Raw genomic sequence first — 17,559 nt, 5'->3', positions numbered from 1 at the left:
TGGGCCGGCGCAGAGGCCTGCTCCACCCGCCCGGCGCCAGCGCTCGCTCGGCGCACGGGGTCCCCGGGGCTGGCGGGAGACCCACCCTTTTAATACTTTTGAGCGAGGTTTTGGTTTCCTGTATTACAGCCTTCATCTCTAACAGTTTCATTTGATACCTGTTTATGGTGCCTATTTCTTCTTTCAAATGGTGGATGGACTTCCTCATCTCCTGGAACTTGCTGTCTCTTTTCTCTTGCATCTTCTGGAGTCCATTGTCTCTCTTCTCTTGCATCTCGATTATTTTGTCACTATGAATATTCTGAATTCTTTATCTGACATTTCCATGAGTTTGTACTGTCTGTGGATGATGAGGAGTTGCTCTTTTCCCTTGGGGGGAGAGATATTTTCTTGGTTTCTTATATTTCTTATGCCTCTGCAGTGGTTTCTGATCATCTGATGGATTATATATTTCTTCCTAATTTTTTGGAGTTAATTCTGAGTGCTCAGAGGCGTGTGGGAGGAGGTGATCCACAATCTCTCTGGAGTTCTACTTCCCTGATGCTCATCAAGAAACCTGCACTTTTGTCATTGGAATTGGATATTACAAAGGCCTTCCAGTTTCTAGAGGACAGGTGCACCTGGGCTGAGCTGAAGGGTTTTTACTGAGTTTAGAGGTGTGAAGGAGGCGATGAGTCACGCTCTTTCTGCAGCTCCATCTTTGTCCCTTCTGCTCACTTTTCAGTCTATATTCTCTGATTTTTAGTCATTTGGTGGTGTATTCACTTTTGACTAATTTGTTGGAGAAGATTTCTGCAACTATAAGCTCGTATGCTTCTCTTTACTGTGAGATACTTCTGTGCCAATCTCTCTCCTCTAGTGTGTTTTGCAATGTAGTATCCGTAGAAAGAGATTTGAGTTCAAATTTATGAAGAGGAGTTTCTCCCTTGTATATCAGATTCAGTGGGGGTTGAAAAGTTCTCTGATCCTAAAAGTATTCAGATGTTTGACTACTGTGCACCTAGTTCTGTCTAGACATTCAGTGTGTGGAGGCTGAGCAGCAAAGTGAGAAAGTAAGGTAAAAGAAAAAAGAAAAGGAAATAAAGGGGGTGGGGGAGGACAAAAACAACTAAAACAGAAAAAAACACTTTTTAAAAAAGCAAAAAATGAAAACTGCTCCACACATAGAGCACTGCTCAGATATGGAAGGCTTCTGAAAGGGCCTGCAATTTGCCTGTCCTCTCTAGCTTTTTGGATCTGGAAGGTGAGGTTGGAGTGGAAAGTCTTCAGTTTTCCTAGTGCTATTTTTTTTTAGAGAGAGATTTTTGTTATAGGGTGCATGCACTACCAAAGAGATAGAAAGAAAGAGACTGAGAAATTACTCCCTAGGGAGGATGGCTATGCTGCAGTCCTTTCTCCATTCTTCTCCTGGGATCTTGAGCATGCACACACAAGCGTCCATCATGAGTTTCTAGCCACCAGGTCCAGGACTCCAACCGCAGTTGGCCATGTGGAAGTCCAATGATGTAACCATTATGTCACCTGCTGGTCCCACAAATAAATTATTTTTAAAAAACCCATATGTTGAAGTTCTCATCAGGAGGACCTAAAAATAAAGACTTATTTGGAAATAGGGTCATTGTATAATACATGCATTAGTTAAGATGGACTTTAGAGTAGTGTGAGGTCCTAATCCAATAGGAATGGTTTCCTGCATGGTGACATTCAATAATAATATATCCTAATATTTCAGATTTGCTAAAAGAGTATGTTTTAAGTATTCTCATTTATAAAAAAGATAACTATGAGATATATTTCATGGATATATTACTTTATTAGGAGTCAAAAAATTCTTTTTATTTTTTTGCATAGAAAAATGTGTCATGATTTTTCTGACAACCCAATACTTGACTGAATTTTTCCCCATAAACAGATGTATGACAAAGTATCACATAATTTCTTTGAAGGCGATCTTCTTTTTCTGGCTACTTTTACGATTGTCTCTTTAAATTTGGTTTTCCTCTGACTTTTCATTATGATATTTCTGAGTAAGCCATGCCCAGCGTGCTCAGTGAGGTCCTGGGACATGAACCTAGGGCCTTTCCCATGTGGTGGCTGCACCACCACTTAACCACCTCCAGGTGCCCTCAGCTGTTTCCTTCTCTTTCTTCTGTGCATTAATTACCTGGATGTGAGAAAGACTTTTTTTCCATTTTTTTCATTTTCTTTCCTTCTTAATTTTTTTTACATTTTACAATATTTTAATATAATGTGTGTCAAATTAGCAGACATTTTAAAATTCTGTGGTTTCATTCTCCAAAGTATGGAAAGCTCTAGGAGAGTAGAAATAGAAGTAGTGCATGTTGATGTATATAGTTGTGAGGTCTCTTGATCTATATAAGTCAGGGTGCCTTTTTGGGGTCTACCATGAAAGTCGGCTTTGCTGAATTTGTGTTTCTGAGGATAATGCCCAGAAATACAACAAAGTCTTCATGTATTATGATTATCTGAAACTACTTTTTGTAATAAAAATATTTGGAGTTGTATGATAGAGATCTGTTTTCCTGTGATGTAGGCAACCTATACTTTCAAGAGAAATACCCTAAACAGTATACATTTAAACAGTTATAATCATTGGGTAAATGGTTCGCTGTGGGTCAAAAGGATGTTTCAGTCCCTTTGATTTAATCTTCAAATTCCACTTTAAGTTAACTAATGAAAATAACCAGAATACCCTGGCATTTGACATAAAGTAGACAAATATGGGAGACTTACTGCTAAGTAAAGCAAGCCAGATGATGAACAAGAGGCATTGTATGTCCCCATTCAATATAAACTGAATGTTGGTACTCTATGGCAGAAACTGAATGATTGGAAGGTATAAAAGCATGGAGAGCAATAATGATACTAGAGATAGTGGGTGAGAAGGGTAGGAAATAGGGGAGGGGGAGGGAGGTAATGAAGGGGAAGAAGAAACAAGTAAAACATTTAAGGAACCCAAAATGGAAAGAAATCTGCTGATTATAATGTATATGTAATATCTTTAAACTGACAGGCAGTGTAGTCATGATGGGAAAATTCATTTGGTATGCTGTAATGATACACAGTGATTAAATGAAAAAGAAGAAGGAGAAGGAGAAGAAAAGAAGAAGAAGAAAAGAAGAAGGGAAGAAGAAGAAGGAGAACCAGACTAAAAGCATGATTAGAAAATACTAGCATGTGGGCAACATGAACAACCTCTCCAGTGGGCAACATCTCTAGATTCACTACCTTTCTGCTAATCTTGAATTACTGCTCAAGTATTTTCATTCCTCTTATCTCTTAGAGGTTTAACATAGCCATTCAGAATCTAAGCTACACTAGAGCAAAAACTGTGCTCTCTGCTACCCCTAGCTGTTCTCATTGCATGCCTTGAGTATTCTGACATGACACCCAAAAGCTTTCACATGCATGCTCATTTCCCCTGGATATATTAGTTTGTCAGATTTTTTCCCACTCCTTGCAGTCATTCATATGCAGCAACATTATTAAGCTGAATTGTAATAGAGCAAGTTCATATCATAGCAGCACACGCTCTTTAAAGTGTAACACTAGTTATCCCCGATTCTGAAGACCCTTCACCCATACTACCAACCTGTCCAAAAGAGTGGCTGGGACCCAAAGCTCATAAGCAAATAATGAGGTATGCTAAAGTTACATGACAAAGTACACAAATGTTTCTGAAAGAAACAATAAGTTGGCCAAGATGGGTACATGCCTAACAGTACTATTAGCCTTGGTGTAAAGGCTGAAAACAACCTAAAAGTTCACCACATGAGAATAACCACCTTAATTTTTCATCCATAGTTTGGAATACTCTTATAGCAGTCCAAAAAAAAAAAAAGAGAGATATTTCTATGTGTGATACCTATTCGTTCAACAGAAACATCTCTAAGACATGTTGTTAACTAAAACACACACATTGCCGAAGAATGTTTAGGTAGCCAGAGGGCATGGCTGATTCCTGTTTGTCGGAGTCTTGTTCTCAGAACTTGGGGCCATTGTGGGATAGAAAGTCTCTGGAGGAGCACTTGGGTGAATTCCCAATGACATGAGGGAGAAACAGCCCAGAGGAGATGCCCTGGATCAGGGCCAGCCCTGTAGACTTCAGGAGTGTTGGTCGGTCTGGTCCATCCCAGTGCTTTTCTCACATAGCTTATAAAATGTGGGTTCATCTCTGAGCCGATTTCAGCTTGTATCTCTATCACCACAGCTTCTTGGATGAACTGCCCTTCCATTAGCTCAGCCCAGCATCTGGAAGGGGTTTACCTGCTGCTGGGGGACACTGGTCAGCAGCCTGGTAGGTTGGGCTGCAATGAATTCTGAGAGGATTCCATCTTAAACCTGAGTTGACTGGTGGCAGCAGAGCAGTTACTAAAGCCTCAGGTTGTAGGGAAGTCAGTTGGGTTTGAACCCAGCACTGCCATTACTAGCTATGAAAACATAGGCAAATTCCTATGCCTCACTTTCGCTACCTGTGAAATAGGAATGATAAAATACCACCTACCTTCCATGGTGGATGGGAAGATTAAGTGGGCTGTTTAAAACTTTTTCTTTTTTTTTTTAATTCCCAGAGGGCACATGTACTCATGAGAAAGAGATAGAACGAGAGAGGGAGAAATCACACCCCACCCCAGAGGGCATGGTCATGCTAAAATCCCCTTTCCTCATCCTGTGCAATTTAATGCATGCACTCACATGCACCAAGCATGTTTTTTAAACCACTAGGGCCAGGATTTGAACCATGGTCAGTCATGTGGGATCCAGTTCCCTTAACTATCAGGCGACGGGACTGGCCCTGCTGATATTTAAATGCTGGTTATCATTCTTTGGTATAGTCCTTTGGTGTAGTACAAAGGACTCAAGACTCCAGTAAGGGAGGTCTGGGCTCAGAGTCTGGTTCTCCTGCTGCCACTCTGAATCTCAGTTTCTCCATCTGTGAAATGAGAATATAGATAACACCTGCCTTTGAGGTCCCAGCGTCCATTGAGAACACATCTACAATACATTCTTTCACAAAAATACAGTGATCGCTTTGGTCAACAGGTAGCATATACAGAGGGTCTTTAAAAAGTTTACAGACAATGTGTATTTTGGGAAAGCTCTGCATGAATTTTAAAGCCTTTTTTCTACAAAAGTAAATTCGCACTTTAATTCCATTTCCCATAAGCATTTTGAAGTACTTGTACACTTGATACACAATCCAACAATCTAATTCATTCCTCTATCCCCTGGGTTCTCTCCAGAATGACACATCCATCTTCTAGACATGTGTCCAGCAGTGCCCTTGACACATTTTAGCTTCAGCGACACTTCACTGGACACCCTTCACTTTTTCCCTTTCTCCTCTCAGCAATATGTGGTACAGGTCACTCCATAGTGGGATGTCAGGCTGCCTTGCTCTTTTTCATGGGTTTATAATATCACCTTGCCTGAGTGTCCCATGATTAAGTTGTCTCCTACTGATGGACATTGAAGTCAGCTACATTCACGGCCACCGACAATAAGGTAAGGCACCCCCTGCTCTTGTGTCTGGACTTCCTGTGCCAAACAAGCTCTCAAAAGTGAAACTGCTGGTTCAGGAGATTTAAACAGATTGTTCTCCAAAGAGTTAGGACTCACATGTATTCCCACCAGCAATGAACGAGGGCACTTGTGGAAATAAAAACAAATTCAAAGCCAAGTGCTGCAGAACAGAGGGTGGTGATTTAGTCGTCACTGTGGTTGGATTCCAGAATGCCAAGCACCCCGTGAGACAGAGGGGGCTATGGTTGAGGATAGAACTTTGTAGTCATGCCGATGGGGACTCCAGGCCCCAGGCCCATTTCTTTCTTTTTCTTTCTTTCAAAAGGTATTTTTATTTTAGGGTGTGGGTGCTCACTGGAGAGACAGAAAGATAGAAAGTGAAAAACCACCCTTGGGGGCGGGGGATGATCACACCACAATCCCTTCTCCTCCATTCTTCTCTTGTTATTTTGGGCACGCACGCATACACACCCAGCATGAGTTTTAAGCCACTGGGTCCAGAACTCAAATCACAGTCAACTATGTGGGAGTTCAGTGATGTAACCATTATGCTATCTGCTGGTCTCAATCCCTTTTTGCCCTCACTAGCTGTCTGTCTTCATTAAGCCTTGGTCTGACCGTGAGTGCGGGGGGCTAATACCACCAAACATTTTAGGCTCGTTGTGAACATACAGCGAAGGAATGTATAGGAGTACTTAGCACAGGACTGGGACAAAGCTCAACTCATGCCAGATCACTATTCTTTTCTTATTAGTAGTAGTATTGATGTGTAATAGTTGGACATATTTATAACATACAGTGTAGATTTTAAAAGAATTATCTATTTGACTTATTATTATTTAAAAATTTTGACCAAAGAGAGAGAAAGGGAAAGTGAGAAAGCAAGCTGCCAGGCCCAGGATTTGAACCACAGTCAGCCATGTGGGAGTCCATCACCTTAACCACCACACCATCTGCTGGCCCCCAGTGCAACTTTTTTTAGTGCAAGAACACAATGCATAATGATAAGGTCAGGGTGATTCACATTCTTCACTGTCTGTATGAGTCTATAAATGACAGAGAATATACCTCAACTATTAGTTTCTCAAGTGGGTTTACAAACACGGAATTGCAAATAGGACTCAACTGCGTTTTATTTTTTGTCCATGGACTGTGTCCCCAACATGGATACGAGCTCCTGGGAGCAGCTGTGATGCTATTGTTCTCTGTGGTTCCCCATTGCCAATAATTATGGTGTCTACGAGAGTGATTAGTCACTGGTTGTTGAATGTATGATGTTGAATTTAGAAACCATAGCTTCATTTTCTTAGGGATCTGCCCTAACCTCATTAGTCAGGGTCAGTTAAGAGCTTTTGTTTACAATCTTGTGGCATTCTATACCTCCTTTTGGTGTCTCTGTTTTATTTTTTAAGAAATGTGATTCAAAAATATTTATTTATTCCATGAGCACTTGAAAGAAAGTGAACAAAACCCCAACAAGGTCTTGATGTCATGATCCACCCCCAGACTCAACCAGCCTCAGATCATAGGTACGCAAGCACATATTGCACTCAGAGAGGTCTTCAGACATGAACCTGGAACCCTCCTATGTGGAACAGCCTCACAGAGCACTTCATTCTATTGCTGCACCACATTGTAGCCCCCTGCTACAAGTCAGATGATTTTGATTCATATTTGTCTTCCCCTCATTGATAGCAAACAACACGAGTAACAGATGTGTCTGTCTAGTTCCTTCACAGTGTTTATCCAGTACTAGAGAAGAAACTGGATCATCAAGGTTATCCGATAATCACTTCTTGAATTAATGAACAAATGAGTGAATCTACCCTAACAGAGGTTATGAGAGGGCATATGCCAGCTGGGGCTGAAGATTCCATCAAGGTGAATATCCAAGATGGTGCACTCATATGCCTGGGAGTTGGTGCTGGACTCAGCAGCCCAGATCTCCTGCTCATATCCTCCCCAGGTGGCTTGGGCCTCTAAAGAGTCTGGTGGCTGGCTCCCAGCTCCCCAGTGATGTGGTTTTCTTTCAGCTGCTTTTGTCTCCTCCTTAGGAGGAGCAGAGTGTAGGGAGGATGGTAGACCCAAAGGTGGAGATTTTACAGATCTGTGAATGGTTAATCAGGACTCTTCTGGTTAAGAAACATAACCCACGCTAAATTTATTTTAGAACAATGAAATTCTAAGGATGGCATGTTGGATGTAGGTGCTCTCCTGATGCCATCAGGAATATATCTTTTTCTATTACTGCCTCTTCTCACATTGTGTTGGTTTTATGAGCCAGGTTGTGTCAAAGTGAACTCCAGAATCTCCAAGATGAACTTTAGCCAGCTTAGAGAGCTTCACATTCCCAGCAGAATCAGTCAAAGTCTGAGAATTATGTGCCATTGTCCTGGCTGCTCAGATGCCTATCCCCAAACTAACACTGTATGTTGCAGGTTGTAACATTCTGAATGGTCAAGACTAGGTCATGTGACCCCTCTCCTGGTGCTGAGGGTAAAAGACTCAGTCTTGTCCCAAACCACATGATTGAAAGTATAAGAAGTGAGACTCTCCATAGGAATAGGAAGTGAGGGACTCCATATGGACAGGAAGCGAAGGTCCTCCCAGGAACAGGACGTGAGGGTCTCTAGAGAAACATCTGGGTGATATCAGTGTAGAAAATTGAAGCAGGTTCCAGGCACAAACAAACAGCCAATGACCACTGCCTTCTAGCAGGAAGCCTGTGGATGAGATGATGCAGAAGGTGCGCAGTTAAATTGGTGGACCATGAGATGCGAGTGCCTGCTATGGACTAAACTGTGTCCTAAAGTTCATATCAAAGCCCTACCTCCCAGTGTGACTGTATTTGGAGATGGAGCCAGTCACCTTAGGAGCTCATCTGCTCTAGTTAGACCTTGTCTTAACAAAATACATCTACAATTACCCTATTTAATAATAAGGTCATATTCTGGAGTCCTGGGGGGTTAGGACTTCAATACACCTTTTCTGTGGGATACAATTCAATCCATAACATTTGGATAATTCAGGATAAATTTTCCATTTTCAGGTCCTTAGCTTAAACATATCTGACATGGAAGGTAACAAAGTCAGAGATTTCAGAGATTAAGACATGGGCATATTTGGGGATTGCATTATTCTGTCTACCAGGGTGAGGTGGTTTATGTTCTGTTGGAGAGCAGTAAAAGACTCAGCTATGAGTGTCAGGCCAGCTCTCAGCTGCCAGGGGATACACCTCTCTGTTTCAGAGAATAGAAATGTAAGTGGGAATGGCCTGTGGAGTGTGAACAAAGAAAAAGGCAGTAAGACTTTGCATTAAGAAGCTTAGAAATATTTTATGCATAATTACATCCCAGCAGACCATAAACAATAATGGCAAGAGAGAAGGGAGCACACACATTTGCAAAAAGATTAATTAATTGTGAGCCATTAATGAGAGCTCGTCATGTGACAGGTCTTGTTTCAAGCACGTTCTCTTTATTTTCTCATGTGACCATTTTATAGAGGAGGAAACTGAGGTAGAGGAAGAGTAAGGTATTTGTCCAGGGTCACACAGAATCCAAACCCAGGATATTTAGTTGCAGAAAGATTCCTACTTTTCCTACTTCCCTTCTGTGGCCTATCTCTCATGGTCTAATAGGTGCCAGGAAATAAAGAGATGAGTAAGAAATGACCCTTGCACTGGGGAGGCTCGCTTTCTAGTGAGGGAAACAGATCATCAGAAGACCTTGAGTTGCATACTTTAATTAAGGGGGTAGGAGGGAGAGACTCAGGGGAAAAAATGAAAATTAAAAAACACACGAATGGAAAGTTATTATATATGGAAATAAACTTGACTTGCTGGATATGCAATGAGTTTATATTTTGAGAACTCACATCATATGCTGTTAAAAATATACAATAATTAAATGTAAATAAAAATTTAAAAACAATACATAAGAAGATGCTACAGAGTCATGTAGAAAAAAATGTATGGTTGGGGACCAGCAGTTAGCATAATGGCTATGTCGCTGGACTCCCACATAGTCGACCGCGGTTCATGTCCCGGACGCGGTGGCTTAAAACTCAAGCCGGGCGCATGTGCGTGCGTGCCCAAGATCCCGAGAGGAGAATGGAGGAGAAGGGATTGCAGCATGGCCATCTCCCTGGGGCGTGATTTCTCGCTTTCTGTCTCTCTGTCTGTTTGGCGAACACATGCACCCTGTAGCAAAAAAACCTCTCAAAAAAAAAAAAAGTATGGTAAAATCAAAAGTATTAAAACTGATAACCCCTGGGACCAGCAGTTAGCATAATGGCTATGTCGCTGGACTCCCATGTAGTCAACTGTGGTTTGAGTCCCGGACCCGGTGGCTTAAACTCACACCGGACACATGTGCATGCGTGCTCAAGATCCCAAGAGGAGAATGGAGGAGAAGGGATTGCAGAGTGGCCATCCCCCTTGAGGGGTGATTTCTCACTTTCTGTCTCTCTCTGTCTTTCCAGGGAGCACACGTGCCCTACAGCAAAAACCTCTCAAAAAACAAAAACAAAACAAAACAAAACCCTGATAACCCCTTTGATATGCACAGTGTTCTAAATTTAAATTAATTACCAGTATATAAAAGTCAGGAGTCTTGGGGCCATCAGGTGGCATAGTGATTAAGGCACTGGATTCCCACATGTCTGGCTGTGGTTCGAGTCCCAGGCTGGTGACTTGAAATGTACACCAGGCAAGTGTGTGTACATGCCCAAAATCCCAACAGAAGAATGGGGGAGAAGGAATTATGGAGTGGCCACCTCCTCTGGGGGTTGAGTTCTCACTTTCTGTCTCTCTCCCTGAATCTCTCTGGCAATTGCATATGCCCTATGGCAAAAACCTAAAAAAAAAAAAAGTAAAAGTCAGGATGTGTGACATAAAAAACTGTGGAAGTCTCTTGAAAATTTTCAGAGAATCTGGCAATGTTTAATCCACCAGCAACAATTTGGCAAGCACCTAGAACAGTTGCCTCATTTGGACAGAATACCTATTTCTGCAGTCTCTGTCATTCCCTATTGCATGACACTCAACCAGATTTACTTATGTATCTGCAGGGTCTCTGCAGGTATTTGAGTTTGAGATCCCAGTGGAAGACTAATAATGCCCAAACATTCCATGAAGAAAAGCATTTGAGCAAACTTTCCAGACTCGGTATGCTTGATTTTTAAATCTTTCCCTCACAGGTCCTTGTTGTTGCTTTATTCTCCTCAGGCACCTCTCCTTGAGTGTCCTCTGCAGTTCAGATTTTCTAAGACAGAACATGACCAATCTTACGGCAGTGTCTGTATTCATCCTCCGGGGCTTCTCAGTTGTTCCTGAATTACAGCTGCTCAGTGTGGTTGCCCTCCTTCTTCTTTATCTGGTTGCAGTTCTGGGGAACATCTCCATCATGGCTGCTGTGACACTCAATACGCGCCTGCACACGCCTATGTACTTCTTCCTCAAACACCTCTCCCTGGTGGATATCTGCTCCACATCCACCACCCTGCCCCGGGCCCTGGTGGCCACTGCACTGGGCTTCGGGGAGATTTCCCTCCCTGCATGTGCATTCCAACTCTTTGCCTTTGTCTGCTTCGGGTCCACTGAGTGTTTCCTTATCACCTCCATGGCTTATGATCGCTGTCTGGCCATTTACAGGCCCCTGGCGTATAGGGAATCCATGAGTCCCCAGACCTGTGTCTCCCTGGTGGCAGTGGCTTGGGGCAGTGGGCTCCTTTTCTCTGCCTTCCACACAGCCAACACATTTTCCCTGCCTTTCTGTGGCCCCAACACGATTGAACACTTCTTCTGTGACATCCCCCCTCTCATGCACCTCGCCTGTGCCAAGGTAGATGCCCATGAAGCTGCCAGTTTTGCAGCCAGCAGTTGCATCATCATGAGCTGCTTTGCCCTCACTGTCATCTCCTATGTCCGTGTTTTGGTGACGGTGGTTCAGATCCATTCAGTGACTGGCCGCCGGAAAGCTTTCTCTACATGTTCTTCCCACTTGGTCACTGTGCTCTTGTTTTATGGCACTGGCAGCTCCGCGTACATGCAGCCAACCACCCATTACTCCCCAGTGCATGGGCGTGTGGCTGCCTTCTTCTACTCTATCCTTACACCCACCTTGAATCCACTCATCTACAGCCTAAGGAACAAAGACATGAAGGGTGCCCTGCGGAAGCTCTATCTTTAGGTGCCGTCTTACGATCTGGCATCTGGACACAGGAAGGACCAGAAATCTATTTCACAGGATTTTCCTTCTGGTCCTGGTAGAGGTGTTAACACCTCCAGAGAACACCAGGAACATACTTGTAGCCGAAGTGGGCGATAAAGTTGGATGACAGTGAGGAATGCAGAAAGCTCATGATGGATGTCTGAATAAAATGGAGACACATCCAAGATGCATTTAATTTAGGCAAACAGTACCATATGTGCATAGTGCAAGAAAGACAAAGAGGGAGCAAGTAATTTAAATAGCATGGCCATTCCATCCAAGAGCTCACTCAATAACCCTGTGTCCTGAAGTGTAAATGGAGTAGGAAACTCTCCTCTCAGCTTGTCTCAGTTTCCATGAGCCTCCAACAACTGTGTGTGCCTCACCCTGATCGATGTGATTGTAAGGTTTAGTAGTATACATTTTTCATCTAACATCTGTCCTAAATGCAAGCCAAAGAACTTATCAAAGGAACAGCATCTATTTGAGAAGAAAAATTGGGCATATTGGACTTGCAGAGAGATGGTTCAAATGGCTGCTTCCTAAGGAAATGTCAAGGGTATTTTTGTCTTTCTGTTATGTTTCTGATAGCAAGCACTGGGTTAGTTGGGTTTTGGGTTCAACTGCTTTAACAAAGATCAAATAAAAGAGGCTTAAATAATATAGACAGTTTTTTTCTCTTTCGTGTAAACATCTGTGACTGAAGGTGATCCTAGGTATCTTTACATAACAAAAGTCCCAAGACCAGGTACCTTCTATCTCCTTGTGCTATCATCTCCTAAGGTTTCCTTATCCACGTGGTAGGAGATAGTCACTAGCACCTCATTCACAATCCAGCTGCAGGAAGGAAAACAGAGGAAATGGAAGGCAAGCAATGTGCTTTGAAGATGTGACCCACAGGTTGTTCACTTCTTCTAAGACTTCATTGGCCAAAGCTCAGTCACACAGCCAAAATGACCTGCAAAGGAGGCTGGGAAATGCCTCCAGCTGGAAGCCCAGAAAAAACTTTCAGAAAGGAGGGAATGTTGTTAACTAATTTTTAATCACTTCTTCACATCCAGTCTTTTTTTTTTTTTTTTTGGAGAGGTTTTTGCTATAGGGCACGTGCACTCGCCAGACAGAGAGAGACAGAGACAGAAAGTGAGAAATCACCCCCCAGGGGGGATGGCCACGCCACAATCCCTTCTCCTCCATTCTCCTCTTGGGATCTTGGGCACGCACACACACGCGCCCGGTGTGAGTTTTGAGCCACCCAGTCTGGGACTCGAACTGCGGTCGACTACGTGGGAGTCCAGCAACATAGCCATTAAGCTAACTGCTGGTCCCACATCCATTCTTTTGATGAACCACCGCTTATCTTTTTATTCTATCCTAATATCATACTTGCAATTCTTCCTTTATTTCCTTATGCCACTTGTACTAATATTTATTGGTACTAAAATTTCACACACATTTTCCCTTTTATGTTCATTATCTCTAATATTCAAAACTCCTCTGTGAGGCAGTTGTAATTCTACTCATTTTCATATAAGGAAAATAAAATTCAGATGGGTTAGGTGATTTGCCCAAAGTGAACAGGGTTTTTGGAACCACTTAGGGTTCTAGTTTTAATAACAGTGATTTGATTGCACGTCTTCAGTGCTTTAAAAAAACCTTACCTTAGGACCAGCAGATATCATAATGGTTATGTTGCTGGACTCCCGCGTAGTCGACCGTGGTTCAAGTCCCAGACCCCGCAGCTTGAAACTCATGCCAGACGTGTGTGTGTGCATGCCCAAAATTCTGAGAGAGAATGGAGAAGGGATTATGGTGTAACCATCCCCCCTGGGCAGTGATTTCTTGCCTTCTGTCTCTGTCTGTCTCTCCAGTGAGCACATGCCCTATAGCAGAAATCTCTCTAAAAAAAAAAAAAATTACCTTATTGAGACATCTTTTAGAAGCTCTAGTTTTCTCAACATACCCTTCAGTATTAAACAGTTCTCCTGTACTTGAGAACATCATTTGATCAAAAACATTACCTTTGGGAGAGACATAAACTTACTGAAGAGAGAAAAGACAGGGCCCAATGGTGGTGCAGTGGTAAAATAGGATGCTCAATGAGGCTGAGCCAGATGGGAAGGTTCTGAGTTCACAAATGAAGAACTTCCTGAGTATGCTAGGTATTTGAGTGCCCATGACCAAGGTAGCTGAAGCTGGAGTGGATCACAATGTCAAGACCCTGTTGGGGGATGCTGTCTTTCTCTCTCTCTCACTCATGGAGAAAATAATCCTTAAAACAAAGAGAGGAAGGGAGCACGTGACCAGCCAGTTAGATCAGAAAAGTTTTTGGTGATTACAGGGGATGTGACAGACACACCTTCTCTCCTTGTATAACCTCTTCCCCTCAATGGTAGGATAAATCGGTGATTTTCCTTCAGCCAACAGACTATGGCACAGGTAGGCTGGCTTCATGACCTGGTAGTAAAGGCAGGCAGATCCCACATAGCCAACTGTGTAGTTCTATTCCTATAACCGGTAGCTTGAGAAATGCATCTGGCACATGTGTATAGGTGCCCAAAATCCTGAAAGGAGGGAGAGATGGAGGAGAATGGATTGCAGCATGATCATGCCCCACCCGGGGGGCTTTCTCCTTCTCCTCTGTCTCTCTTGGCAAGTACACGTGCCCTCTAGCCAACAACAACAAAGGCACAGGTGATGGGCCGTAACTCCATAATTAACTGAAATCTGGTCTCTGAGATAGAACCCATCCGAGTGTGTGGTGTATCCCACAGGTCCCTAAGTGGGAGCTCCTTCTCATTCTTTAAGTTTTGGCTCCTATGTCACCTTCTTGGAGAGACACTTCTCGGCCCTCTACCTAAAGCAAGTTCCCTCCAGGTCACTCTCAATTTCCTCATCCTATTTTATTATCCCCATTGCATTTACCATGCTTCTGAAAATATTGCACCTAAATTATTAGGTTGTTTCTTCTGCCCTAACTATCTCCTTTCCTCAGAGTATAATCTCAGAGAAAACAAGGCAGAGTGCTATCTTCTTTAATGCTGTGTCCTCAGTGTTTGGTCCAGTGCTTGGCACATATTTGGCGTTCAATGTATTTTTTCTGCACAAATGAATTTGAACAGAAAAACAAAAAAACAAAACTAGACCTGATCTGGTGTAAACTAGGGTGAGGGGCCCGGGGCCCTTGGCCACCTCGTGGTTTCCTATCACTCTCCCCACAGACATTATGCAACACCTACATGGAATCTCTGAACTCCACAATCCCAGTGTAGATACCCCTTCCCTAATCAGATTAATAGGTGCTATTTACCAAAATCACCATTGATTAGAAGACATTCCATTTTTCTGCATTCTACTAAGAAAAAAAAATACATTGCCAATCAAACCATGACACACTATAAATGAAAGATCCTGCTTTCCCCTGTATAAAAAAATTGCTCTTCGGGGCCAGCAGGTGGTGTGGTGGGTAAGGCACTGGACATCCATGTGGCTGACTGCAGTTTGAGTTCCAGAACTCGTGGCTTGAAACTTGTGCTGAGTGCTTATGCATGTGTGCCCAAAATCCCAAGAGAAGAATGGAGGAGAATGGGTTGTAATGTGGGCATCCCCCCTGGGGGGTGATTGCTCACTTTCTGTCGTTCTGTCTCTGTCTTTCCAGTGAGCACACGTGCCCTATAGCAAAAATCTCTTTAAGAAAAAAAAAAAAAAAAAAAAGTGCTCCTCGGGGGCTAGTCCCAAAGCTCAGAGGTTAAGTGCTGCGTATAAAAAGCTGGATCCCACATATACGAGCACAGTTTGAATCCCAGGACCAACAGCTTGAAAACCATGCTGAGCACATGTGCATGTGCCCCAAATCCTGATGGGCAGGATAAATGGGGGAAAAAAAAGGATTGTGGTGTGACCACACTCTATTTGAGGTGCTCTCTCTCACTCGCTCTCTTTTTCTCACAAGTGCACATGCCCACTGGCAATTAACAAAATAAATAAATAAATAAGTTTTCTTTGACCTTCAGATCATAGCTCGGATGTTATTTCCTGGTTACCACTGTTGCCCAGCAGAGGTCATTTTCTCCTCTGTTCACTCTCATTTCTCCAAAGCTTTTGCATTACAATCTTTTTTTTTGGAGAGGTTTTTGCTATAGGGTGCACATTGGAGTCCAGACCCTTAACCACTATGCCACCTGCTGGCCCAAAAACTTGTAGAAAGAGTACTAAAATAAGAATACTAAAAACATGGTTGCATTATAATTCTATAGTTTATTGTCATTAGTAAAACTTTATACAAAACAATTTTAAGTATCTTATGCAAAATATTCCATAACAGCAGCTACTACTGAGGTTACTGAGTGCCTCTTAAGTACCAGGCATTGTCAGGCTCTTTTCCATAGATAAACTCTAAGCTTTTCAACAGTTCTCCCAGGAGACACTGGTATCACCATTTCCTAAGAAAATGAGGTTTAATCAGCTTCTAATAAGGGGGCTAGGATTTGACTTCAGTTCTTCCTGGGTCCAAAACTCACTCTCTCTAGTTGTACTAGTTGAGTATCTAGAACTATTAGGATAATTATTAGACTTCTTTGCCCTCAAAATGTTTATATGCTGGGGCCAGCAGGTGGCATGGTGGTTAAGGACGCTGGACTTCCACATGGCCAACCGCAGTTCAAGTCCTGGACCTGGCAGCTTGGTTTTTTCTCTTGCCCTCTCTCACTCTGTCCCACTCAGGTCAAATTTAAATAAATAAATAAATAAATAGAGTTGAATAAAAATAATTCTTTTAAAAACATTTTTATATGCTTAATATTATTTGTTTAGTAATTAAGATTCTAACAAATTACTTTAACTCATCTGAGGCTGTTCCAGGCCTGACTTCAGTCTTGTTATTTCCTAAGGGCTCACAAGTATAAGTTCTTCAGGAAGAAAAGTGGGTGCAGGGTATAGTTGAGTGGTTTAGTTATTCTCTAAAGAAAAAGATCGGCACAACCTTTAGACCTTGCTCGGATGTAGCTCAGAGTGTTTCCATGACCTTCAAAATGTACCTATCTTTTGGCACAGAAATTCCACTGCTAAAATTTTTGCTTAGGAAACAGGATCTTATGCAAAGACATTAGAGTAAATTGATAAGGAAAATGATAAAGCCAGGGATACAGGTAAGAAACATAACCACAACATCAATGTGTATATAAAACGAAGTATAAGCAACCTGTTTGCAACCATAGGCCAGATGAAATAAATTAGGACAAATGCAAGTAAGTATAGGATGAGCATCCCTAATGTGAAATGCTCTAAAAACTAAACTTTTGTGCCAATGTTAAGTGACAAGTGAAAAATTCCACTTTGTTTTCCAGTTGTTCAATGTATACATTGTTACACCCACAAAAATTATTTTAAAATATTGCAAAATATCTCCTTGTTATGTATAAGGTATGTATGAAACATAACTGAATTTTGTGTCTGGATCTGGGCCCTATCACCAAGATGCCTCATTACGTATCTGCAAATATTCAAAAATCCCAAAAAAATCCAAAATCCAAAATAGTTCTGGTCCTGAGCATTCTGAATAAGGCATACTTGATCAGTACTGAAAAAATGAAGCTTAGTGGTATATTTATGTATATGGAAAGATATTCATGAAATATGAAAATAAAAATTATAGTCTTCAAGACAGTGTTGGTGATATTATTTCATTTAAAAACCTATTTTAAAAGCTGTATAGATCTATGCATAAGAAAAAAGGTCTGGGCACAAACTTTTAACAAATATATCTGGGAGTGGAGAAATATGAATACTCAAAAAAAAACCCCATATT

The 17,559-nt window shown here is 42.1% G+C and overlaps 1 protein-coding gene across 1 annotated transcript; it reads left to right on the top strand.

Annotated features, from left to right (window-relative positions):
• The first annotated feature begins 10,757 nt into the window (after positions 1-10,757).
• Positions 10,758-11,784, top strand: LOC102491723 (olfactory receptor 10C1). Its single transcript, XM_006166799.3, has one exon. It carries the CDS (start codon positions 10,821-10,823, stop codon positions 11,733-11,735), a length of 915 nt encoding a protein of 304 aa, XP_006166861.1. The 5' UTR covers positions 10,758-10,820; the 3' UTR covers positions 11,736-11,784.
• The last annotated feature ends 5,775 nt before the right edge of the window (positions 11,785-17,559 follow it).

This window comes from Tupaia chinensis, unplaced genomic scaffold (assembly GCF_000334495.1).
Source record: "Tupaia chinensis unplaced genomic scaffold, TupChi_1.0 Scaffold144336_1, whole genome shotgun sequence".
Classification (NCBI taxonomy): Eukaryota; Metazoa; Chordata; class Mammalia; order Scandentia; family Tupaiidae; genus Tupaia; species Tupaia belangeri.
This window is presented reverse-complemented; position numbering and strand designations above follow the sequence as displayed.